Below are 25,009 nucleotides of genomic sequence, written 5' to 3'. Positions count from 1 at the left end.
GATCAACAGGTGAGAACATCAACGAGTGACAGGTGAGAACAGTGACACCAGCTCATATAACCTTATTTGATTTAGCTCCGTTTTCCTGTCACTGACTCGGGGCATCAGCTGTGCTACTAGACTGAAAACATTGCTGGGAAGTGTGTGTGCATCTGGCCACATGGGATTTTCTTTAATTAAGCCTTCAGGTCAAAGCACCTTTTCTCATCCTCCATCCATTATGGCAGTGTGTGGGTTGCTGTGTAAACAGTGTAGTTGCTTAGGAAACACACAGCATCACAGTATCAGATGTGCAAATAAACTTTGGGAGATAGTCATCCACCGCCCTGACTGACCTCTGTGTGGTTGCTTTAACACTACAGAATGATGCTGCCAAAATAAGGACACCAAGGCTGCTAAAGACACCTTGTAACAGTTGGACATCTCTGAATATAGATGATAATGAGCTTTTGAACAGAAGATGGTTATAATTTTAAAATGGATATCTGATTTTAATGACCACAGGCCTGTTGTATATTTTAATAACACTATTTTTAATTAGACTTTGACTCATCATGCACACTGATAAAATGCAACAGATATCCGTGAATGCAAAAGAAATCTGATCATGAACAAAATTCCTGACTCAAGATGCATTAATTTGATCATTCTGCAAAGGTGTTGTGTAAGGAATTTTTTTGTCTTGTGAAAACAAAGATTTACAAACACTATTCTTACACTGGAGTGTGTAGATGAGCAAATAATTAAACTCATAATCACAGTTATTTGACTGCTTTCATCCAGGGTGACAGTGACGTCTGTGACTGCCGCTGTCAGGACTTCAGCAGAGTGCCTCATTCATTAATACCTTTATAGACTGTACATCCAGAAACTTCTCTCCTGTCCGTGGGGACCTGCCGCCGATGGTTGAGTTCTTACGCCTCTCACACAACAACCTACACCAGCTTCACCAGGAAGACTTTTAAAGACCTAAAATTTAGAGCATATAGATACTCACATGTTCCTTGACACACCGCGTCTGAACCTGTCGAGTCAGAGTTACTTGGTTACTTGGACCTGGTAAGTGAATTTAGTTCCCTGGTCCAACTGAGGAGATTAGTGCTTGGAGAAAAAAAAACATCGCCGTGGGCATTTTTAAGAATATTGCTCAGATGGAACTGTTTACACTTCCTCTTTCTTTGGAGCATGAAACCTATGAAAACCTATATGAAGCTGGCTGTCTGTTCATGTTCGGAAGCTTCAGATAGTTCTGACTAGTAAATAAATAATAAACCATGACTTGATTGGTAATGCTCTGTCATTCTTTGAGGAGGTAGAGTTTAGGAATCTAATATGGGGATTTAAAGAGATTAGTAAACAGCTAAGTGACAGAGTAGAGATCCATACATCTCATCTTTATCTCACAAAAAATACTGATTTGCTGGAAAGACTTCATGGACTGTGTGAATGTGGTTCTGGGTACCTCTGTTACCCATCTGAGTATTTCTGATGTAGCTATCTTGCCCCATCAAAACACCAATGTGACTCAAACTCCCAAAACAAAGTCTTTTACAGTTGCAAGGGCTATAGTGAGGTCTTTTTTCTTATCACAGGAGGCTCTATACAACTATTTTTTCAATCTGCCGGTGGAGAGTGTGGCAATTGCCCAGACGTCCATCATACACAGGACGTGTCCAGAATCAGAGTCCTATTGGCCAGCAGGAGGTCTCCTTCCATGCTCTATCTAACTCAGTTTTCTCCAGAACTGTAGGTGAAGAAACAATGTAATGTTAGACTCTGGTCAGTGTGACAGAGCTGATTCTTACAGGCCATCATATCAAGAGCCTTCATTTGTTGAGCGAACACGTACATGATGTCTCTACAATATCTGGATCTCGGCATCAACTCATTGGTTTATAATGGTCTGGAGCTGTGTGTGGCCGCCAAATGTCACCAATATGAACCTGTCCTCTAATAGACTGACAGATTTGGTTTTAAATTGTCTTCCAAAAGGATTACAGATGCAGGACCTACAGAACAACCAGGTGTCTACTGTGCTGTCAAAGGTCTTGAAACTGGAGAAGCTTCTCTCCCTCAACCTAAATTCTAACAGACTGCGAGACCTGCCAGGAAGTATTGGTTTCCCCATACTCCGCAAACTCCTGCTGAATTTAACTCCCTCCATGCCCCATCTGTGACAAAGCTGGAAAGCTGCCCAAAGGTGAAAGTACTGATGTCAGTGACAACTCGTTTGCAAGCACTTGTGCCCTAAGGAGTTTCAAAAGACTGGTATTGAGGCTGTAAACAAGAGGGCCACACAGGAATTGAACTGCTACAGCAGCCATCTAAACATTACTGTAACTACCCAGAGGCTGTTGGAGACTCTGCTATGGAAGACACCTGCATCCTTGGGGTCTCCTGTAATGGTGGGCTCCTAGCTGCCACCATCTTGTGGCCACGATCCGTGTTTGTGCTTTCTGGCCACTTCGTCAAGAGTGGGTTGTGTCATTATGAGCTGCCACCAACATCACAGTTCTGACAGCATTGTGCTGGTGCTGGTTGAACCTCTTCCCCGGTACCTGATCCAATCCAAGTACTACCAGCTGAAAATGATGATGAGTCGGCATACTTATTTGGAGTGGCCTCAAGAAAAGCCAAGCACAGGCTGTTCTGGGCAAACCTCTGCCCTAAAGGCAGATCTGCCAAATGCGCCAATTACAGAGCAAGAGGAGTGACTGTGGGTGGGGACGCGCATGAGGGCTGGCAAGGGAGAAGGTGGGAGGAGTGAAGTATCAAGGTGCTGACTGAGTGAAAAGGTGTGGTGTATATTTCCTGGTCATGAACCAATGAGCGCACCTTTATAAAGGTCAAGCGCCTCATTTTAAATACTTCACCAAAAAAGTGTATTTCTTCTTTCAAGTACTCACAAATTGGTATTCGAAATTATGAGGGCATTTTCTCTACCGCAACATTACCTTTTGTGCGGCAGTGGAGAATAAAAAAACATCTCAAGCTTAAGAGACCTATTTATGTGTACGTCAAAGGCAAAATACCTGTTTTTTAAAATGCGAAGTATAATTTTAATCCTGCTGTTCTTGTCAATGTGACTAACAAGTCATAATAGTTTGTATTTTCTAAACCAAGAGACATTATTGAGATGAAACATTTATGTAAACGAACAGTTTATTCATTACAAAAACAGTAAACTTCCCCCAAATATCAAAAATGCACAAGATTCGTTTTAAGTTGAGTTTGTTAGTTCCATTATAATGAAACCACCTGAAATACTGTCTTTCAGTATGTGTTGTCTCTTTCATTTCAGAACTGCTAAACAATGGAAGGGAAAGACAAGAAATCTAAAAATGAAGTACGCTCTGCTGAGATTGAGCCTCGGGGGTGACAAAGTCAGTTGGGCACCTGAAACGTGCCTCATTTCTCAAAGGTCGCTGTCAAGGAAGAGACTGGATGATGATGATCTTCTCGTTGATGCAGAAGCGGTGCAGCACATTGAGAAGGTTCTCTCCACACCGTGACACCTGCCTCTCCATGGCCAGACGGAAATCCTCCTTCACTCCTTTGGTGATTCCTCTTGTCACTGTGTGGTGTCTACAAGAATAAAAGAATAAAGAAAAATATACGCGCTGTCAGAGAGACTCTGAAAAGCAGTGTGATAGTGATTTGTAACACTGTGCTTTAGAAAAACATGTGATTATGGGCTAAAGTCTCCTTCACACACATACAACAGCCATTCAAGTTTGAATACCAGTACTTTCATCAATGTAAATAAAAAAAAACAAAAACAAACATGAAACATAACCACAAATGAAATGAGATCAACGTGTTATGAAAAGGCAAAAAAGACTAAATTGACTGCAGGACAAGACCAACATCATCTCCAACTAACAACATCAAAAGTGATGACCACAGGAAGACGAGCGATGGCTCAAATAAACAAGTATGCCGACAGGAAACCAAAGAACGACTAACTCTTGATGTAAAATGACTGGCCCAAATAAAAGTTGGGGGGGATGACAAGCCTTGAAGCTGGGGATGAAGGTAGGGTGACGGGTGTGAGGGAGGGACGGGGACTGTGGGAGGAAGGGCCTGGGGTACCTGTCCATCGTCTGCACCCCTTGTAGCAGAAGGGTGTTTAACTCCACCCCCAGGGCGGGACTAGGGTTCCTAAGGGACAGCAACATTCAACAACTGTCAGTGAGGGTGCAATCAAGTGTCTTTACCTCTACAATACATGAAGGAGTTTGATAGAACTTCATTTAAACCATAAACTCCTTCACTTTCTAATGCCTGCTCTTCTAACAGCATGAAAATTCCCCCACAGGCCGTGTCTACTTAGATCATCAACGTTTCTCTTTTACAACACACCAACAGAACGGGAGTGTGCAGAGTCATGATGCCGACTGGAAACTTTCAGTGTGCGAGGTGCTTACTTAATCAGCATTCCTTGATTGGGCAGCAGCTCCAGTTGGATCCGCCCCCCTTCTGGAGTACGTAGGTACGCAAACTCCTCCAGCATGTCGATGTCTGACAAAGCATTTGAGCTCAAGGAACTGAAGTACAAGTACAAGGGAGCACAAGCAACGTATTCGGAAACGGTTTGTTCCCAAACGTACAGATGGTCAACATTTGTGTTTGTGGGAGGATACTGGTAACATAGTTGAAGAAATTTTCATACTGGAAGCTGCCTTGTTGACAGATCTTATCCACTGCCTTTAGGAACAGCAGCTCGCCCTGCGGCCAGTCGTGCTGCAGGAGCACCACCACGTGGCCCAGGGAGAGGTCGTCACGGTTGTCTGTGAAGGCACGCAGCTGATAGGGCAAAATGACAAAATACCTCATTAGTGTCGAGGAATGACATGGCACAGATGTTCTCACCACTGTTAGGCTAAACACCCCCTGCATGTCGGTCATTTGCACAGACTTAGCGAGTCTCAATACCTTGAAACAGGCCAACATCAGCTGGAGACAGAAAGGTAAGACGGCTTTGCTGGTACAGGGAAGCAACCTCAGGTCGTTACCTGGTTATGACAACAAAAGAGCTGCTGCAGAACTTGACGTCATCAAATCAGCGATTTAAATGCTTTTCACAGAATCAAGAGTGCATGAACCTACCTTTCCTCAATTTGCTCTTGACTCGACCCTGATCTTCGCAGCTCCTTGATGATTCTTGATTTGGTGGAACCAGCCCACTGACAACGTCGAGAAGCTTCTCACAGGCCATCTGACAAACACATGCAGGATTGGAGAAAAAAAAGACTTTTCTACTGCACGAAGTTTAGTACAAAAGGGTTAATGATCGTATCCAGGTTAGGCTACATCTCCTGGCAATATTTTTGATAATTGAAGTACTTTTCAAATAGTTTGTTTTAATAATGGCGCTTGCATTCATAATCTGGTAAAACAGGATGATAAAATACAGAAATCAGCAATATTAAAATTGTCAAAACACAGCAGCTATTTGAAGCATATATGTACTGTAAATTATTTGGACTGTTGAAACACTTGTTTGAGGGTCATGGAACCACTCAAAATGACTCATTCTTTTGGATTTATTTAGTCCAATAACATTTAGGAAGTGACGCTGATGAACTTAACTCATTTGGAAAGGCCTTGACTGTTAGGGACATTCAATTATATGGCAATATGATGCATCTGGGCTTTATCTATGCTGCCATCTTCAGGGCAGTTGGTGTAAACACTATTTGAGGAATATAATTTTATTTGCTGTGTTCACGTTATCAGATGTCAGAGGATCCTGATGACAGGACAACCTCTCTGATGTAGAACATACCCTGTACTCCCCCAGTGCGTAGTGGCAGGAGGCCTGTTGTATGAGGGCTCTGTGGTGCTCCAGACTGGTCTGGCCTGAGGGGCTCTGCTGCCCCGGCTGAGGCTGCTGCACTGCAGCCATCTGGTGTAGACTCGAGAGGGCCCTACGGTACTGGCCCTGGAGGACACATACATACACACACATTTCTTTACTTTTGAGAATATTCTCCATGTGAAGAGCAAAAGTGTTATGAATTTCTTTCAATTCTCCTTCCATTTCATCCACTTGATGTAGCCCAGCGAAAATAGCTCTTGCCTGGTATATGATCATGTCCGTGAGGAAAATTCTGAACCACAGCCAGGGGTCCGTCTTCCATGAGGCACAAATCTTTTTGAATTCTGTAAAAATACAAATGTACCCAAACGTTGCAATAATTAAGGCTTTTCCCTTACCCTCAAAAGTAACTTCAAAGTTTATGACAACAACAGCATAAGGGAAGATCTTCTCCCATCATACACTTTATTGTATATTTAAAAGGAATTACTGGATTGGATGTGGTGAGTTAGATGAGCACACATGTGAGCAGAAAGGGTGTGTACCAGTTTCAAGGCCATCATGAGAGTGAAGGAGATCCCAGCTTTCTCTTGCTGTGTAAAAGCTCTCAAGGGTCTCGGACCAGCTGGGCATCTCGGTTTTGTTCACTATAATATGTCGACCACGGCCCTTCCCGAACCCTTCTTCGTCATCTGAGCTCTAAATTAACATGTATATGCAAGAGGCAGATGAAACAGACACAAACCATCATGAAAATTTGTGATTTATATCACTATAACATTTCAGTGATTGATGACCTGTCCTCACCATTGTCTTCTCTCTGCCATCTGCCATTTTGCGCTTCTTGTGCGCGTGTTTCACGACTCCTCTCTCCAGCTCCACATCGTTATACACCGAGCTCAAATCCTCTACAAGGATCCACGGGCCCAAACTCAACGCATTCACACCTGGCAAACAGAAACACATCTTTCCAATCAACATCCTAAAGAATCTGGGGAGCACTGTACGTATTAACAGACAGAGGCTGACCCTGGAACAGTGCTGGCTGTACAGCAGAGACATAGAGGAAGGCGTTGCGGAAGAGGACGAGCGCGGCACAGATGACCACCTGACTGCAGCAGCGGGACCGAGTGTCTCCCTCTAGTCCTGGTAGGTATCGGCAGAGCTCCTTCACTCTCTGCAGCATGTCCACATAGCTCCTAGATAACAACATACACACTGTTCTTACACATGCTGGCAGATACAGGTGAATAGAACATCTGCACGTTAGACATCCTCTTTCCTTCACACCCTTTAACACATTAATGGAATAACTTGCTGCATTCATTGAAAATCAATACTTTCAATGGACCTGCATGTAGAATGTGAATGTAGAATGTGAAGTGGTCTATAGCAAGAAGACTGTAAAGGATTATTAAAATGAGTGCTTGTTGTACAATGATTGTTAAGCTCATTGCTACCAAGTAAATCTCTGCATTTCACATTCAATGGAATTTGAGTCTGTGGAGGCAATCTCATGCTACCAAGGAGGATACAAACTGAGCACGCTCCGTGGGCGGAGCATGTGCATCAGAGACTGGCTGAGCTGGCTACGTGTGGTTAGCCCCCTGCTAGTTTGAATAATTTAATCATGTAACTATTCCTGACATGGGCAGCCTGGTGGTGCAGTGGTTAGCACTGTCACCTCACAGCAGGAAGGTTCCGGGTTCGGGGTCTTTTTGTGTGGGGTCTGCATGTTCTCCCTGTGTCTGCATGGGTTCTCTCCGGGTACTCCGACATCAAGAGGGGACGAGGCTGGTTGATTCTCTAAATTGACCGTAGGTGTGGCTGTGAGTGTGAATGGTTGTCTGTCTCTATGTGTTGGCCCTGTGATGGACTGGTGACCTGTCCAGGGTGAACCCCGCCTCTCACCTGAAGGCTGCTGGAATAGGCTCCAGCCCCCCCATGACCCTTAACAGGATAAGTGGAAGAAAATGGATGGATGGATGGAACCATTCCTGACTTCCAAATGTTAATGAAGTGAGTCATTTTGTGGGCTCTGTTATTAAACCTGCTGCTGTGGAACAATTATATAAATTAGCATTAGCAAGGTCACCAACCACTCCACCAAGTCGTTTCAATGGACATTAATCACTGACCCTGATTAGATCACTTTGAGCAAAAAATAAGAGGGACGACTGACTCTTTAACAATGAAAAGGAAAAATCTGCTGAAGCGAGATGGGCACTACCTCTGTCCTTTGTCCCCCTGCCACTCGCAGCGTGCACCAACCACAGCGACGATGTCCAACAACCTTTCCCAAGGTTCAGCTACCAATGAGGACTTTTCTGAAAGGCCGTCGATAATGTAGCGCTGGGAGCTGCGGGACACACTGGGAGACTTCAGCGACCCGCCTTCTTGAGAGCCTAAGACAAAGAGGAAAATGTGAGCATCAACGAGATAAAAATACGCAATCATAAATAGTAAAAGAGATTAGTTTTACCATGTATCTGTATATCAGGTGAAGGTCCTCGAGTAACGTAGCCGATGTAGAATTCAGCAGCTTTCAGGATATACTTCTGCAACAAGCTGGCAGGCAGGCGCATGTCCATGTTGTTTATGACCAAAGGAAGGACATCGCACACTGTAGCAAGAAGAAGCGTTATCGCAACTCCATAAAGAGCAACAAACGTAATCAGAGGTGTTTCACTGACCGAAGAGTTTCCTGAAGCAGTTGACGGGAGTCTCCACATTCTCAGACACCTCTGCTTCTAACAGTGTCTCACCTAAGCTAACCTAAACATCAAACAGGTTGTTTAAGTAGTGGTGTTTACCATGGTTATGACGTTAAACTCCTGTTGCTGACTTACCCCGTGTTGGACCACAGATTCTGGAAAGCGCTTAAGAAGAAGTAGCAGCATCTCTGCCTTCTCCAAAGTGTTGAAACATTGTTCTGTGGCTTTCAGCAGCATCTCACACTGTACGCGTCCAGGCAGCGTCTCGAAAAGCCCTGGTGGAGAGAAACGCGTACACTGAAATAGGGTTTAGCAATAAATCAAAACTGAACCCAATTTTAATACAGCAAAGTGCAACATATAAATAGCAGAAGGTTTAATATTTGCTTAAAGGCCAAATGTGTGTTCAAATAGCATCCAAACTGAGTACTGTGGTGCTACAATGATATCCCAACTTGCAAACGGTATTCCAGAGAAAACGTCTTTGCTCGGCAAACCCCTCAATTATCATTTCAATATTTCTTTTCTCTGAAAATAAGAAGAGCACAATAATGCTAATTCTCTATAATGTGAATCATATAGCAATAGAAACAGTCAAAATTAGAGCCATACAATACATTAACAGAAAGAAAATTTTAGTTTTTTCCAGCCAAAAAAACCCCATTTCAAACAAGTTGCTGGTTCCATACTCTTAAATTTCAGGATTTGTTAAGCTTTTTATCATTTATTACTGAAAGTGAAGCTGCTATTAGTTGTGGACATGCGAATGGGAAAAAAAAGCCATAAGAACATGTCATATCCAGCTCTGGGAAATTGTGATGAGAATTTTTTTCTTGTCAATTGTATAAACTTTCAACAACTAAATATTCATGAAAATCATTGTCAAAATAATTGATGATGAATAATCAGAAGCTGCAGCCCAAATCAAAGTAAAGAGAGAGAGTGAGATATAGAGATGAGTCCATCCATCCATCCATTTTCAACCACTTATCCTGTTAAGGGTCGTGGGGGGTGGAGCCTATCCCAGTAGCTTTCGGGTGAGAGGCGGGGTTCACCCTGGACAGGTCACCAGTCCATCACAGGACCAACACATAGAGACAGACAACCATTCACACTCACATTCACACCTACAGTCAATTTAGAGTATCAATCAGCCTCGTCCCCTCTTGATGTCTTTGGACTGTGGGAGGAAGCTGGAGTACCAGAGAGAACCCACACAGGAACAGGGAGAACATGCAGACTCCACACAGAAAGATCCTGTGCTGGAGCTGGGACTCGAACCCGGAACCTTCTTGCTGTGAGGCGACAGTGCTGACCATGCCATGCTGTCCAAAGTTGACAGAATCTAACTGTGCATTTCTCTCACCACGTAGAAACTGTGAATGTTTGTCCTGAGAGTCACTGCGCAGGGCGGATGTGATGACGCTAATCTCACGCCATACAATGGGCTGATCTGGAAAATTTATAAACCTGAGGGAGGGAGTAAACATTGGCAGATTAGCTCTAGGCACAGTGCATATAACACTATAACAGTTACCATGGAAACAGTAACTCACATGTCATACAGCAGTCTCCCTGCACATGCCGTCCTCTCTGCGTTACGTTCAATGATGTACATTTCATACTGTGAACGTATTCCAACCACGCAAAACATGAATGCACATTATATTTAATCTTTAAATAGCATAAACAGAACTCAATTATTCCATGATCAAAAGTTCCATATTACCTGTATGTTGAAGTCTGCTGGGTAGAGTGTTCTGGCAGTGATGAGCCAGGCTTTAGCCGCACAGGGGTCATCGGGGACCAGTTCGCGAGCTCGTTTCACCAAAAACTCGCAGTCTTTTTGCGCTGACATTTTAGGATAGAAACTGGATCCACACGCACTTCTGGCAGTCGGTCAGTTTAGTTAGCGCATCTGAAGTTCCTACACTGTCTCAGTGGATGAATATCAAGTGCAGCAAACGTTAACGTTAAGCTAAAGTGAGCCGTTCAGTGCCAAATGCAAGTGTTAGCAACACCGAGACAGTCAGTGTTGGCTAACTGTAATTCTCTCAGTCACTTGAACTCTTAGCTTCGCTAGCATTGTTCGGGAGATGTTTTTTTTTTCTTCCTAACGTACGCGTTATAATATGCTACTTAAGAAAAAGACGTGCCGACAAAAGCATTTATGAAATTATCAGTCAAAGCGTATCCTTTATTTACAGACGCGCATGTTTATGACGTCAACCGTGTCGCAATTCTTTTTTTTTTTTTTTTTTTTGCTTTATGACCACAGCTCAACAACACTTTGCTAGCTACAATCTATGGCTACAAGGCAAAAAAAAAAGGGATGGGGGGTGGTCCCTATAAAACCCCATTCTCATCGAGAACATGGGTAATTACTTATTAACACAATCCACCCAGCACGTAGCCAGTTTGAGAAGGCAGTTACGCTTCATCCGTTCTCTGCCAGATCTACAGTTGTGCGCTTACAGTGACTGAACAATCGTTCGTTCTCTTGAAAAGATCCGTTCACTAAATCCGGGAGAGCGCGTTCATGTCATTGAACAGCAGTGTGTTGTTTGGGATGGATATCGGTCAGTTGTGTAAAGATAGCATTTGTAAAATGAAAACTAATAAAACGCGATATAATCTCATCCTTGTTTTGTGGCACCTATTAATCAGAAATGTGTGTAAACCCTGAAAAAATGTTTCTAGCTGTAAAGCAAGACTGTCTGTATGTCCCTGCTGTTGGAATATATAAGTCAAATCTTTCTTTCTTTTTTAACTTCTGTTCTTCTATTTTCTCAAGAAGTCAAACTAAGTATGTACTTCTCTATATCCCAATAATAGCAGAGCTGAAATTCTGCATTATATTCTCTGATGGTCAGTTATTATATTTGGCCTCAAACATTTTTCTCTGTTCGGATCTTTCAGTCCGGGGGTAGAGCCAACAGTTGAGCGGATGACTTTGAGCCATCAATCACAATTTGGACTCTGACCTCAGAGTCGAGGAACGAATCGCGGAAGAGACAAGCAGACGGACCAGAGACCACAACCGAGCTGTGAAGTGAACGGGTTGTTTCAGGAAGAAGTTCGTTATATTCTTACAGAAGATTTGTTGCTTGGAAAGATTCGTTATGACATTCCGCTTCTTGCGCATGCGCTAGGTGCATCGGCGCGGTGACGGTCACCTGCTGCCGGAGCTGTAGTGTTCGACCGAAGTAACGTTGCTGTTGAAGGTGCAGTCCACCTGTCCGGCTCGGGACAGGACAGCAACTGTTGTACCCTGCAGGTAAAGACACACCGTGAGCACTGCGGGGGATATATAGAGATTTTTAGGTGCTCTTTTTCCTCTTGTCGACTCTCAGTCAATGGTGACCCCATCCCATCATCAATCAGCGCCTTGTCCGTAATGACTCTGACGTGCTAGCCACCTAGCATGTTGGACTAGCGCACGCTCTGCTTGAGCAGATATTCTGTTGTCGACTTCAGGCATTAAGCCTCGAATACAATCGGACTGATTTCCTCTAACACAGGCCTGGGAGCTAGCTCAGTTGAGCAAGCTAAGCTAGCTAACCTGCCCCTGTCATGTAGCTGTCAGGCTGTCGCGGTAGCACGCTAGCTCTTTGGTTATGTCATGTGTTGATCTTTAATCTGTCTCGCCGCTCATATTGAATGTGACTTCGTGTCATTGTTGCTGGAATGAAACCGTTGAATCTGCTGAGGCCTCCGTGTCGTCCTCAGCCCGACAGTGACCGACAGAAGCAGACATGTCACGACGGGATGGTGGGCTAAGAAAAAAGCACTCGGAGGGCGTGTCAGTAATACTCACTCGTTTGAAATATATCGAATAACGGCATGGAAATGTTGTTCAATATTGTTGCCGCTATGTAGCAATATACTGTAAGTTACAGTCTTATCCCTAACGGAGAATATTTACTTCCTGCATTTGAATATGATGATGTAGATACAACTGTAAATTGAACTTAAACTCACTATCCTATCAAAATTTCAGCGTTTGTCGGAAATGTGAGCCGGTTAAAAACATAATTACTTTTACTACAAATTACTGAATATGTAGTTCCATGTGGAACTGATAGCTGTAATGTTAGAAAATGAAATAGCAGTTAAATTGAAATCGCAAAACAGATTGCAATACTTGATGACTAAAAATGGAACTTAAAAGGTGTATTGTGAAATAAACTCCCACGCCAGACTCTGAGACGTTGGAAGTCACGTCACCCCCCGGTGTAAAGTTTCAGCCTGAAAATGTGCGCAAGAACTCAAGTGACGTTTTGGTTGATGCACTGTGGCCTCAAATGACCTCAAAGTTTTGGGACCATTTCTGAGACAGTGATCATATTCACACACACAACATTTTTAATAGGATTTTCCTTTGTGTTACTTCTTGAGCTTTAACAACCAATGCACACACCTTGTCCACACTGGTGCAGCTGGTGCTCAATGATCAGGGCTAGGGTTTTCTGTCTTGGGTTACACCCTCTGCCCCAGTGCCTGACGCATAACATCCTGCTCACTTGTGTCATAACTTTTATCAGCAGCGTGTCGGGGCGGTCCAGTTGTTCGAGGTGAAAAGGTTCAAGATTGTTTCAGGAGAACTGGAACTTGGAATTCGATTAATGAATCAGTTCTGTTGTACCAGTGCTACGTGAATAATCACAATCTTAGGCTGTGCAGTTGGGAAACTGCAAACCAGAACACTCGATTATTATTTTGAATTATTATGCATAAATGTTGCAGGTAGGATTTATGACATGAGACTGTTTATGCTGTTCTTAAATTCAGGAACAAGCTACTGCATAAATGTTTTATCACAGTTGAGGTTTGTTTGAATTGATAAACACAAATTTGAAGATTACTTACTTAGTACTTGTTTATTTTATCACAAATCATGATACTGTGCTTATTGTATATGTATGTGATTTTTATTCCTTGAATTGGGCAGCACTACTTTTGATCACTTTATTCTATGACTTAAATCATATGGAACATGTACAGGTAGATTTGCTCTGTGTTATGTGTATTTGATTGTCAATTCTACATTTTATTTGTGTATTTTTAATACATTTTGGTTTAAGTTTTCTATATTTACATTAATCTTCATGACTTTTATTTGACTTATATTTATTGTTGCATCCATCTTTTACATAAGAGCAGAGTACATCTCTGTATCATTGCTTTCTCTTGTTTGTGCCTGTAAATAGACACATACAGTAGATGGCTATTATATCAATACTTTATTCAACTTTTTTGTTTTGATTGGGCTCCTGTTAAACTTTCTTATTTTCATTTCCTCAGGACTCTGTGTGTCCATTCATGCATCATCCTAGTTAGTTAGTGAATGTGCTCTGTCTCTGTCACAGGTCACAGGGTGGCGCTGATGTGAGGAACAAGCTGTAACGCACCGAGCCTCCCATGGCTGTTAGCACCATGGACTCTGAGTCAGCACGGACCCCTCAGCCGCCCGTCACTCTTTCCAAAGCAGGTGCTTCTCTGCCGCCTGCTGGGGCTCTGAGTGCCATGCTGGGACCTCAAGGAAAGCATTATGTCTGTGGCTCCGTTGCAGCCTTCACTAATATCGTGGTGACCTTCCCCATTCAGAAAGTGCTCTTCCGCCAGCAGCTGCACGGCGTGTTGGCCAGCGAGGCGGTGCAGCAGCTCCAGAGAGATGGGCTGAGGAATCTGTACAGGGGCTTACTGCCCCCGCTACTCCAGAAGAGCACCACTGTGGCCATCATGTTCGGCTTGTACGAGGACTTCTCCAGAGTCTTACTGGAGCGGGCCAACGGCAGCGGTGTGCCTGAGCTGGTCACGCGAAGCTTTGCTGCAGCATTAGCAGGAACTGCAGAGGCATTCCTGACGCCATTTGAGCGCGTTCAGACTCTCCTACAAGACCATCGGCACTATGGGCGCTTCAACAACACAGCCCACACTTTCCGAACACTTTTGACTGAGTTTGGTATCAGTGAGTGCTATCGTGGCCTGGTGCCGATACTCGTCCGTAATGGCCCGAGCAACGTGCTCTTCTTTGGGCTCCGTGGACCCATTAAGGAGCAGCTCCCAGAAGCCACCAGCCGGGCAGGCAACTTGGTTAATGATTTTGTTTGTGGAGGGGTTTTGGGGGCAGGTCTTGGCATCATGTTCTATCCATTAAATGTAGTCAAGTCCCGGGCTCAGTCTCAGGTGGGTGGACCCTTCCAGCCTTGCAGGCAGGTGCTGCTAACAGTTTGGCGTGAACGAGGTGGCAGCCTGGCCAAGCTTTTTCGAGGGGCCCACCTCAACTACCACCGCTCACTCCTCTCCTGGGGAATCATCAATGCAACGTACGAGCTGCTGCTGAAGCTCATATGAGAGGGGACACATGCACTCTCGAGAGGAGGAGAGCTTAACGCTGCACGGACTGATCGAGCCAGTGTGATGAGAAGAGAGGAAGTCGGTAAAGTGACACCTCATCCAAAAAAGTGTATCTTGCCCTTCAAATACACACCAATAGGTGTCTTGAGCTCACAGTCAGGTTACCTCCTACATCACTTCTGTGAGACACCAGAGTGAAGACAGCCAGCCACGTTTAGCTTGAAGCTACTGATGGCTAACAACAGCAAAACAGACCAAAATTGTTGAACCAGAATGGTTGTAGTTTTGTTTTGATTTTTAAGGTCAAATGAAAGTGTTGATGGATCATTGAGCAATGGTTACACTGGACAATGGGCTTGAGAGTTTGTAATTGGACATCTTTGGACAGTTTTGTTATTGTTAGCAATCAGTCACCATTAGCTTCAAGCTAAAAACATGTGGCTGGCTCTTTTGGCATTCTGGAGTCACAAAATAGTGATGCAGCAGTGAACTCAAAAGTATTTGTGTGTGCTTGAAGTTCAGAACACATCATTTGAGTGAAGTATTGCTTTAAATCCTACATTTATTTCTTGAACTGTTCGTCGGATTTTTCCAGAGAAACGGTGAAGAAGTTGCACTTCTAACGGGGGGGCCAACAGTCAGTGTGAGATCACCCACCTGCCATAGGGACTATTTGTAGTTGTCCAAACGTGACACTCGTGCTTTAGCCAACACAAAACTTGTGCCAGGGTCCAATAGAAACACCCTCGTCCCATCAACATTGTGGAGAAAACGAAACTCCAGCAGTTTTTTACACAGTTTCAAACAAAGGTTGTTGTTGTTGGAGGAGTTGTTTCACTGTATGTGCTGTGTGCTGTGGTACTCCATCTGTGTATTTGACCAAGAGCACTTTCTCTAGAAAGCTGTATTCTGCCACTCAACAAACACTTAATGCTTTCCATCGGAACAAACCCCCCCACCCCCACCCCAGTGATTACTGTAAAAAAAAAAGTGTAATAAACTGAATGTTGGTCATTCTATTTCTCTGTCTCTCTTCAGCCTTCACGTGGATGGGATCAGACGGCTAAAACGAGACAGATATTTAGATCTGAAGTGCCACTAGCAGGATGTTTGAGGTTTGACGAGTGATAGACATGTTTATCGTTTATTGCGAAGGATACAAATCTGAAATCTAGCTCTCTACTGCCACAAATAATCCCTCACAGTTTTTGCACATGAAGTTACCGTGTCAGCCTGGAAGCCTCCAAAAAAAAAAAAAAGAAGACTCATGATAATTGCACTATTGTTGCTCATGTATCAACTCAAAACCCAAGTGCTCCTCAATGTTTCCTGTTTTTATTGAATGGGTCTTGCATGTATTTCTGTCCCTGCGCTCCCCCTTTAAATATCTACTTATCTCACGCTTGCTCTCCTCCCTGTCTGTAACATCTGTTGACATAATGGGCTCAGATTTCAAGCTTGAGTAGAGGCAGCCAGTCGCCACGCTGCAGCTCTCCACCGCCTGGAGAGGAAACACACAGAGACTGAGCCCTAATGGTTGCCGAGAGAAGACGGGGGAAGAGGTAATGTTCAGTGGCACAAAAAGCTCAAGCTGCCATGTAAATGGACCATTTGGCCTATTTCTTCAGTTCTTTTCATTTTTTGACAGTCCACAGTGTCTTCTTGCTTTTTTCTTGAGACCTTTTTCAGGATTTCCTTTTTGAAAATACAACTTTCTTAACCACTTTCCCTGAAGCACAAGTCTCACTGTCATTGCAGAAATGTTTGGTTAGTTATTGCAACTAAATGAAATGTTGAAACATCCATTAAAAGTGTTGCCAGTGGCTCGAGTGTTTATGTGGATAAAATTGGCTCCTTGAATAAGTTTCCCAAAAAGACAGATTGTCATGTTCTTGCACACCAAATAACTTTTTTTTTTTTTAAGGCCTCAATTGACTCTCAGACAGGAAGCTATTTGTAACTCTTGCTCTTGACATCTACTTATGCAACTCTTGCAATATTTAAATCTTTGCAAGCCTGCTGGATAAATGCCAGTTTCAAGAAGTACACAATAGATGAAGTTGCAAATAGCCACTAGGCTTGGTTTCCTCTGGGAGACTAAACCAAGGGTTCAAAAAAGAAAACTTTACGAAGTAGTGCTTAAGAACATTTGTTGAATAGAGGACAGTTTCAATGGGTTGGGATCTCAGCGAGTCCTTCGAGTCATACTTTAGAATACGGCATACAAGGCCTGTCCTTGCACAAATATGTACGCTTAATCTAGTTTTTATCAATCACACAAGCAGCATCAGCACACTGTCACAGTCCAGTTGAAATGAGAGACGCACTTTGACCCCAACACTCCCATTTGTGCTCTCTCTTTTGTATTCTATTTAACAGAAGCAACTCCCAGCAGCACTGCATGTAGCAACATTTTACACGAGGTTATGTGTCTCACATCTTTTTCTTTTTGTTTTTTTTTTTTTAACGTGCAAATTTGAGGAGTACAACTTTCTAGATTACTGTGTCAAGGAGTCAGACTGCAGATAATGATCAGATTAAGGGCAATCTGACATGAGGACTTTGGATCAGGGAGGGATGAGCTGTTACAAAGCCTCTCAGTTGAAGTGTTTTCTTTTCACTCTCCCAAATCAAGTCTCTTGACAATCATTCCAGGAGAAATATTTGTTCAAATTCGTAGGAATAAGAACGTTCCAGTTCAATTGGCCCTCTGTTCATCCCAACACTGCCAGGACTGAATGACAGAGGACAAACGAGGCGCCAAGTTCTAAATTAATGACTCGCAGAAAATCAATCGCAATTTTGATAATTGTTTCAGTCATTTTGAAGAGAAAAATCTGAAGCATCTTCTTGTTTCAAATTTTTCAACAAGGATTTGCTACTTTTCTTTCTTTTTTTGGTAAATTTACAACAGGGAAAACAAAGTCATAAATTACGTCCGTTTGATGGACATAACATGCATTTTTAACACGACAGTTTGAGTTCCTGGAAAATGTGATGAGCAAAATTTTCATTCATTTTAAACAATTCACCGATAAATCTCGATTAATAGGGAGATCAATCAATAATGAAAACAATCATGAATTGATTTGATGAAACTGTACGAAACCAGATCCACATTACCCACATTAGTAGTAGAGAGGTGGTACAAATACAGGCTATTAGAGCCACGAAAGGAGTTGTATCTGGTTTGTACTGTAAATATTCAGCCTTTGTTCAAATGTAGCCTGAATGGTGGATCCACGTAAACCGGTTCAATATTTAGAGAGGGAACCAACATGGGCAGAAAGGAGAAACCTGAAATCCAACTGGCACTATTCACTGAAGGTTTCTGGTCAGGTGACACTCAGACATCCTATTATTTGGTGTATTTTAGTACCAAACAATACCTTTATTGGTTCATTGGTTCTGCTCATGTGGGAACTCAAGGTCCTCTTGAAATCAAATGTCACACCTTTTTTTAAGCATAGACACAATGAGCAAATCACCCTCAGTCATTTATTTGGAAGAATACATCTACTCTCTACCTCCTCACTGACATCTCTGAGAACCTTAGCAGACTTTACTTCTGCCAATCGCCTTATCATATTTGCATAAGCAACTGCTGACTGACTTGATTACCTTCCTGTTATCGTGGGTGGTTAAAGCACCGGCACAATCTGACGGCTCATCAAATGAGCTGGCATCATGTGATGTGAATAGAGCTGATTAGCGAACACTGCACATCAGCAATATAATCCTTTTACTGACGATTCACAGACATCATGGACAGAGTCTTAATATTGACAGATTCCAATGCCATGCAACTTTGCCAAAATGTTGCAATCCATAATGCATTAAGTTTCCCCAAATCAAGACAAAAGCCAACATTCCAAACAAAGAAAGCACCCATTATATTCAGAAAAAACATAATGTGGCTATTGTTTTTAATGTTGGCACAACAGGAGTATAGTGAGGGGAGGAGTTTGCATAGCCATAAACATAAGTAAAGACAGGAGATGTAAATGTACATGACCCCAGAATACAGCAGTCAGTCCATCTTGTAGTCAGCCTGGTATCAATCAGGTGGTGGGGAACGGTTGTGGCTCAGTGGTTTTAAGACTTTGGATCATTGCTACATCTGAAGAGAGTTAACAGTCGCCGTTGTGCCAAGTCAAAAATGTTTCAACTACATAAATAGGATCCCCACACATTCCCAGAAAATAAATATATGTTGTCCTTTGGATGAAAACTAGATTAATGTTATAATACTGCATACATTTGAATAATGGGAGTATTTCCAAAGAGCATTCACACAGAGTCAGTCAGGATTAAGGAAAGGGTAGAAAAAACATTTTACACAAGGTTATGTGTCTTATAATAAGGTGCAATCTGTAACAGTCAGAGGTGCTCTCCCTGCTTTGTAACAGTAACATGTAGGGATGCACGATATTGGATTTTTTTTGCAGATATTGTACAATTGACTTGGCCAATAGCCGATAATTAATGATGTAGACATCTGTATAAAGACAAGTTTGTACGATACTCACATTTTTGTACATACTGAAAAAACACATGTAAACATTTTGAATTAGAAAAGTAACTTCTTTATTTCCAAAACATACGGAAAAGCCCATAAATCCTATATTTACCGCATTGTTTTCTAATCATCTGTTGAGCAAATAAGAAGACACTTGAGCTCCTCAGACTGATACCGATATATTAAAAAATGTCTGCCAATACCACTGACATGTCATTATTATCGTGCATCCCTAGTATCGTGTCTAGTCCCATGTATATGTGACTGTAAGGTTGATAAGGTGCCATCCCTGCACATATAAAACAAATCAGTTCATTATTGTTGTCTGCCAGTGCCTTAAAGTGTATTTTCCTGTGTGTTTTGCTTCTAAAATATACTGTCATAATAAAGTGACAATTTACAGATTACACCTTGTGGAGTGGAGAAATCCTAAAGCAGCAAATGATAACATAATACTGTCTCAAAGAGAAGGAAAAATTTCAAAAAAAAATTCCAGTGACATCCATTTTTTTTTTCCCAACACAGACCTGCACATAACAGACCATGGTGCAAATATTGTAAAAATAAATACATAAATACATACATGGGTAATTCATCCTTACATACACATATTGTATCATAAAATAAGAGAAATATAAGATAATTATAAAATTCATATGTACAAATGCATAGTCCCTATGCGTCCACGAAGAGGTCAAGCTCTCCTCATCTAGGGTTTGTGTGGTGTGTGTGTGTGTGTGTGTTTCTTGTGGATATGTGTAAGGAGGGTGTATGTCTGTGTGCTGTGGTGTGCATGGCACTTACTGTACAGGAACACGGGGTTTACACACCAGATCACTCTGTGCCGTTTCCTCTTAAGTCTCAGGTCTACAGTCAGTGCCTCAATAGTGTGTCACAGGTCAAAAGTTAAGAGGTACGGTCCCAGGCGTATCTGGCGTGTCTAGTGTGTGTGTCCGGAAGAGCTGTGTGAGTGCGAATACAGAGGAGATGAGTACAGTGCAGCGTTTGGCCAGTAGCCTCACCCCGTCACCCTCCCCTTGGCTTGATCCAGACCCAATGAGGCCCACAGTCTTACTGCCAACACCAGTTCCAGCCGTCTCAACGGCGCCAACAAACTCCCGGTACAGACCCACAATCTCTTTTAGCTTGTCCATGGCCTCCTGGTTGTCGTTGTCCTCATCCCCCTGGACTACATTATGACAGATGTCACACCCGGGACATGGGTTGGTTCGAAGGCAAGCTGCTGACAGCTGAACCAGGGCACTGAAGCTGTTAGATAAAGAACGCAGGGCTTCTTCGGGAGCCCAGCCTACACGTGTGGCCCGCTGACACCCAGATGCCAATCGTCGAGCCTCTGCCTGGAGAATACTTCTTTCAGCTTCTGTCATGCTTGCAGGGCTTGTTCCAGTACAACCTAGGATTTCACTTCCATTGTGATTCAAGTCAGGCCCTACTTTCATACCTGTAGCATCCTGCTTTGAGACTTGAAATGATGTTTGTTGTGCCTGCTCAAGCGCTCCCCGCTCTAGCACAAGTAAAAGTTGATCTATATCTTGTCGAAGAGATGCAAACCCTCCCTTTAGCCCACCGTAATTCTTGTTGGTAAGAGAACGAAGAGGGCCGCCAAACGAAGTTGTTGGGGACACCGGACATGAGACTAAGGGACTGAGTTCAGAGGAGGTAGTGGAGAAAGTAGACAGTGGGCGAGGGTTGTCCCTCAGTAGTGACAAGATAGTGGGATTTGAAGAGGGTGTGGTAGGTGATGCAACAGCGGGGGGGCGTGCAGTTTTGGGCCGTGTACGTCGGGAGAACTCATAAACGGTAAGCTCTTCATCAAAGCTGACACCATCCTCAGTGTCTCCGCTGAAACAATTAGCATAAACAGTACGGCAGCCACAGGCCTCCCGGTGCTGCTGTGGAGGAGTGCCATCTGCGATTGAGGACGTTGGTGAGTCACCTCCAATTTGCATGCTGGACACACCTCCCAACCCCACCGCTGAATGGGTCCGTGACTGAGGCTGCTCCGAGGAAACACAACCACTGTGTGTATTCTCTTTGAAACACATGTTAGAATTAGACCCATTTGTCTCGTTGGTCTTTTTGAATGAGGTCACATCTTGGGCCTCTTTGATGGTGGCAATGACAACTTCGGCTCCGTCCTCTAAGACAGTTCCTTTCCCCCCTGATTTTGAGGCCACAGACTCTTTGTCCTTTACAGGGGTCTTGTTTAAATCAGATAAACCACTTGCTACAGACAAACCAGAGCCAAATCCAGATGTATCTCCATTGATAGAGCTAGTAGAGGGATAGTCCAGAGTCCCCAAAATCTCCTGAGAACGGGTCATGTACCATGGAAGAGCCTGGATCTTCCCTCTGAGGGCAGAAGCTGGTAGTCTGCCTCCCAGGCTGGAGGAGCTGGTCCTCAGGTCTGATCCTGACCCAGATCTGACCTGTTCTCTGCTTTCTAGACCCAAAACACCTTTGGAGTTGCTTGAAGTGAGGGAGGCAGTAAGGGGTGCATCTGTATTTTTGGGAGACAAGCTCTCATGGCTCACAGACACCCTCCTTGGTCCTGACTGAATGTTGCCATTACGGCTGCTCCAGGGGTGAATTCCATTCGGTGGACTCATGCTATCTTTGAAGATCCCTTTGTTTGGATCAGTAGGGGAGACTGGAGAGCTTCCAGGTAACGATAACGGGTGGAGATTTGTTGGAGAAGTTGGCTTTGGGGGTACAGGGGGGGGCGCAGACAACTTTGTACCTGAATTAGAGCGAGGGATAGAAGGTAGGTTCGTCGGCTTTTTCGCAAGCAGGGCAGTTCCATTGCTTTCCCCGTCAACTTTAGGAGTTTCATCGAGAATATACTCTTTGTCTTTGGAAACAACATGTGCTCCATTTTTGTGGGACAGATCTTTATTCTGATTTGGGCTTTTTTCTTGCCTTCTAGTCTTTTCCTCAGTTTGCAAAGATGTGATGGGTAGTGGTTGCTTGCTGCACCGCACTGCTGTGATCAGCGGTGAAGACAGAGGCAAACCACCTGCACCAGATGTAACAGACTTAAACTCCATGGTGTCTGGCTCCATCTCCAGGAGTTCAGAAGACAGATGTCCAGAGGTGTCCCCATTACAGTGAGCATATGATCTCCCATGTTGAGGGGACTTAGGAGGAATTATCTGAGGTTTGGGAGGCAACTGAGGCTTAGGTGCCAATGGTGGTTTGACCTTCACATCAGGTTTCTCAGAGGGCTTTGTTTTATTTGGTTTTTGGTTGTTAAGTGTCTTTGTGGGACCTTTAAACTCCTCCACTTCCCTCTTAATTTTAGATGGGTGGGCTTTACTGGAAAGGGGAGAGGATGGGTCTTTCCCTGGCACAGCTGGAAAACCATTCCAAGTTCCACTCAACCGATTCGCATTACGCCGGTCGGCCAGCTCTGCATCTGCAAGAGACAGATTCAAGGAGGAAAAAAGAGATAGACATGAATGGGTTGACACCTCATGCTTCTTTAATCACATCAGATCAAAGCATCCATGTGCTTTTACAAAACAAGAAAAGAGCAAATAATTTTTTAGCTGTGATATCAATTTTGCCGTGAACAAACCTGATAGATCAGGAACTGGGGGGGTGAATCTCTCCTGTGCATCAAAAAACTCATCCTCAGACTCAGAAGCATTCTCTTTGACCACAAGAGCTGGTCTTGGGTTGGGCGAAGGTGTTAGGAATAGACTCTCTTCATCTTTCGAGAGGCGCTGCTCTGCTTGTCCTGCTTTGTGCACAGGAATGGAACTTGTCCTAACTGGGACTTTGGGGGGGATCCTTTTCTTTCTTTTAATAGGGGATCTTTGAAATGGTATGCTGTCAATCATTCTCAGATCTCTTGAGCTCGGAATCTTAGAAATGCATCTGAGTTGTTCTCTTCCCTGCTCTTCCTCTTCATCATCATCATCATCATTATCATCACTCGTTGCCTCAGGTGGGCTAGGGAGGAAATCAGCTTTGGAGAGGTCAGCAAAGCAAAGACAAGAGTTGTCATTGCCCCGGTAATTGAGATTGGTGGGACGCAGGGGGCCTTGGTGGCGGTTGGGTTCCAATAGGTAGGGGTGGTGAACGTCCAATGTTTGGAGATCCTCACCTGTGTTCGCTCCACGAATGGCATCCAGACGAGAAGAGGCTTTGGCAGCAGCACTGCTCTCCTCTAGGGCAGCACTCAAGGAGCCGCTGGACAAGCTGGAAAAGCTGCTGGTGACCCGTGGATCAGTGTGGTACCAGGTGGTCTCCAGATTCATTTCCTCATCCATTACATTAAACTTGCGTAGACCACTTCCTGTTGCACCTCCTTCCTCTTCACCTTCACATTCCTTACCTTCTGTTGTCACTATTATCTTCACTTCCTGTTTGCCTTTGTGCTCCTCTCTCTCCTGTCTTTCTTCCTCTCTCCTCTTTTCTTCCTCCTCTCTCCTTCTTTCTTCCCAGTCCTGACTTGCAGGATCTGGGCGCTTGTAATTCTGGGAATCCATTGGGTCATCCTCATCTGTTGAGTCATCTGAGTCACTACAGCAGCGGGACACGTAACCTAATAATGTCAGACCAGCACAGAAAAACAATTTGCTAGAACATGTGTGGAACAGAATAGTTTCAGTAATTATTGCATAATCTGATTGTGTTTTCTATCCGTACCCGTACTGGTTGGTGTCACACATCAACATGTGATGGGAAAAATGTCTATCAAATGGCCAGTGCCAGAAAGTGATAATTTGAAGTGAAACAGTTTTTGCTCACTTGATAGGGATTCATAGCACACGCCCTCTACTACGGTGAACCTCCCACACACACCTTCTTCAGCAGGTATCCGGTGCACCCTCACTTTTGGGCGCCCCAGACGGAAGACATTGAGACTGGGATCCACCAGGAGTTTGCAGTAGCCTCCCAGCAGACATGCTAGGTCTTTGGCTGCCAGAGAGTCCATCAGTAAGGCAAATGGCTGAGAGGGGAGGACATTGGGGAAGATAAGGTGAAGTGGTAGTGATTCAAAGCCAAAGGGTAGGGGAGAAAAGGCAATGGAGTGGGACAATGAGTGAGAGAGAACCATGGTTGAGTCCAGGGAATTAGCTTTATGTAGCTACCACACACTCCCTTAGGCTGCATACTGCTATGTGTTGAAGGGGATATGCTTGACCTACATTTACACTGGCTTTGAGCAGAAGATGGTGTAGTGAGTGACTATCAATTCTATTTTCCATGTCAATGTATGAGTGCCCAAGTGTTTATGAATAATGGAGCCCAGAATCTCATACCATACCTTCATGTCGTGCAGTGAGATGCGCAGTAGACTGACTTTGTCCGACTCTGAGAGTAGCTCCACTCTGCTGATGCTGCTGAACTCCACTAGAGTAGAGATCACATTGAGCTTGTGGTTGATAACCTGACTCATCCCATACTTTGCTCCTACCAGCAGGCTCACCATCACCTCCCTGTCCTGAAGCTGTGGAGAGAGTAAAAGTAAAAAAGAAAGCAATGAAATAGAATGAAAGAGACTGCACCAGGAGAAATTTATCAAGCAGGCACTTGTTTTTTATGGATGGGCCCTGAAAATCATGG

General features: G+C 43.8%; 4 protein-coding genes across 6 annotated transcripts in view; 2 read left to right on the top strand and 2 right to left on the bottom strand.

The window, feature by feature from the left end:
• Positions 1-1,433: 1,433 nt before the first annotated feature.
• tlr1 (toll-like receptor 1) lies at positions 1,434-2,714 on the top strand. Its single transcript, XM_086222469.1, is given in 10 exon segments — positions 1,434-1,678; positions 1,680-1,847; positions 1,849-1,909; positions 1,911-2,148; positions 2,151-2,204; positions 2,207-2,268; positions 2,318-2,496; positions 2,498-2,625; positions 2,628-2,661; positions 2,663-2,714. Coding segments are annotated over 10 exon segments (1,221 nt in total).
• Positions 2,715-3,146: 432 nt separating this feature from the next.
• Positions 3,147-10,787, bottom strand: ints10 (integrator complex subunit 10). 2 transcript variants are annotated; one of them, XM_086221533.1, is made up of 18 exons: positions 10,265-10,787; positions 10,092-10,159; positions 9,902-10,005; positions 8,671-8,810; positions 8,515-8,596; positions 8,304-8,444; positions 8,052-8,226; positions 6,851-7,020; positions 6,629-6,768; positions 6,367-6,520; positions 6,083-6,165; positions 5,789-5,944; positions 5,110-5,218; positions 4,936-5,015; positions 4,644-4,806; positions 4,428-4,521; positions 4,093-4,161; positions 3,147-3,585 (listed from the first exon to the last, which is right to left on the bottom strand). In XM_086221533.1, the coding sequence occupies exons 1-18, from the start codon at positions 10,391-10,393 to the stop codon at positions 3,429-3,431; spliced, it is 2,214 nt and encodes a 737-aa protein (XP_086077659.1). In that variant the 5' UTR covers positions 10,394-10,787; the 3' UTR covers positions 3,147-3,428. The 2 variants fall into 2 exon arrangements, with proteins under 2 accessions (XP_086077659.1, XP_086077660.1); XM_086221534.1 differs by lacking the exon at positions 4,093-4,161 and having other exon boundaries at positions 3,148-3,585; positions 10,265-10,786.
• Positions 10,788-11,497: 710 nt separating this feature from the next.
• On the top strand, positions 11,498-19,758 carry slc25a51b (solute carrier family 25 member 51b). Its single transcript, XM_086221535.1, has 3 exons — positions 11,498-11,611; positions 11,688-11,812; positions 13,905-19,758. The coding sequence occupies exon 3, from the start codon at positions 13,957-13,959 to the stop codon at positions 14,890-14,892; it is 936 nt and encodes a 311-aa protein (XP_086077661.1). The 5' UTR covers positions 11,498-11,611; positions 11,688-11,812; positions 13,905-13,956; the 3' UTR covers positions 14,893-19,758.
• Positions 18,108-25,009, bottom strand: part of frmpd1b (FERM and PDZ domain containing 1b) — a 28,080-nt gene continuing 21,178 nt past the window's right edge. The window contains exons 14-17 of one of the 2 annotated variants that reach the window (XM_086221531.1): positions 24,711-24,893; positions 24,191-24,392; positions 23,013-23,984; positions 18,108-22,850 (exon numbers count right to left, since the gene is read on the bottom strand). In XM_086221531.1, the coding sequence (XP_086077657.1) occupies positions 20,314-22,850; positions 23,013-23,984; positions 24,191-24,392; positions 24,711-24,893 (3,894 nt within the window). In that variant the 3' untranslated portion in view covers positions 18,108-20,313. The remainder of the gene's footprint in view (positions 22,851-23,012; positions 23,985-24,190; positions 24,393-24,710; positions 24,894-25,009) is intronic. The other variant, XM_086221532.1, reaches the window with a different exon arrangement.

The sequence above is a fragment of the Aulostomus chinensis genome, chromosome 13 (genome assembly GCF_037954235.1).
Source record: "Aulostomus chinensis isolate RoL2024-O1b breed Wild chromosome 13, RoL_Achi_v1.0, whole genome shotgun sequence".
Taxonomy (NCBI): domain Eukaryota; kingdom Metazoa; phylum Chordata; class Actinopteri; order Syngnathiformes; family Aulostomidae; genus Aulostomus; species Aulostomus chinensis.
The sequence above is the reverse complement of the archived record's forward strand: the minus strand, read 5'-3'. Positions and strand labels throughout refer to the sequence as shown.

What these genes read in the sequence shown, in the direction of transcription:
- slc25a51b (XM_086221535.1), top strand. Translation starts at nt 13,957, where the DNA reads ATGGCTGTTAGCACCATGGACTCTGAGTCAGCACGGACCCCTCAGCCG.
- ints10 (XM_086221533.1), bottom strand. Translation starts at nt 10,393, where the DNA reads ATGTCAGCGCAAAAAGACTGCGAGTTTTTGGTGAAACGAGCTCGCGAA. An exon ending in CGGACATGATCATATACCAG is followed by an intron (nt 5,945 to 6,082) that starts GCAAGAGCTATT and finishes TGTGTCCTCCAG; the next exon opens with GGCCAGTACCGTAGGGCCCT. An exon ending in TTTCTTCAACTATGTTACCA is followed by an intron (nt 4,522 to 4,643) that starts GTATCCTCCCAC and finishes ATGCTTTGTCAG; the next exon opens with ACATCGACATGCTGGAGGAG.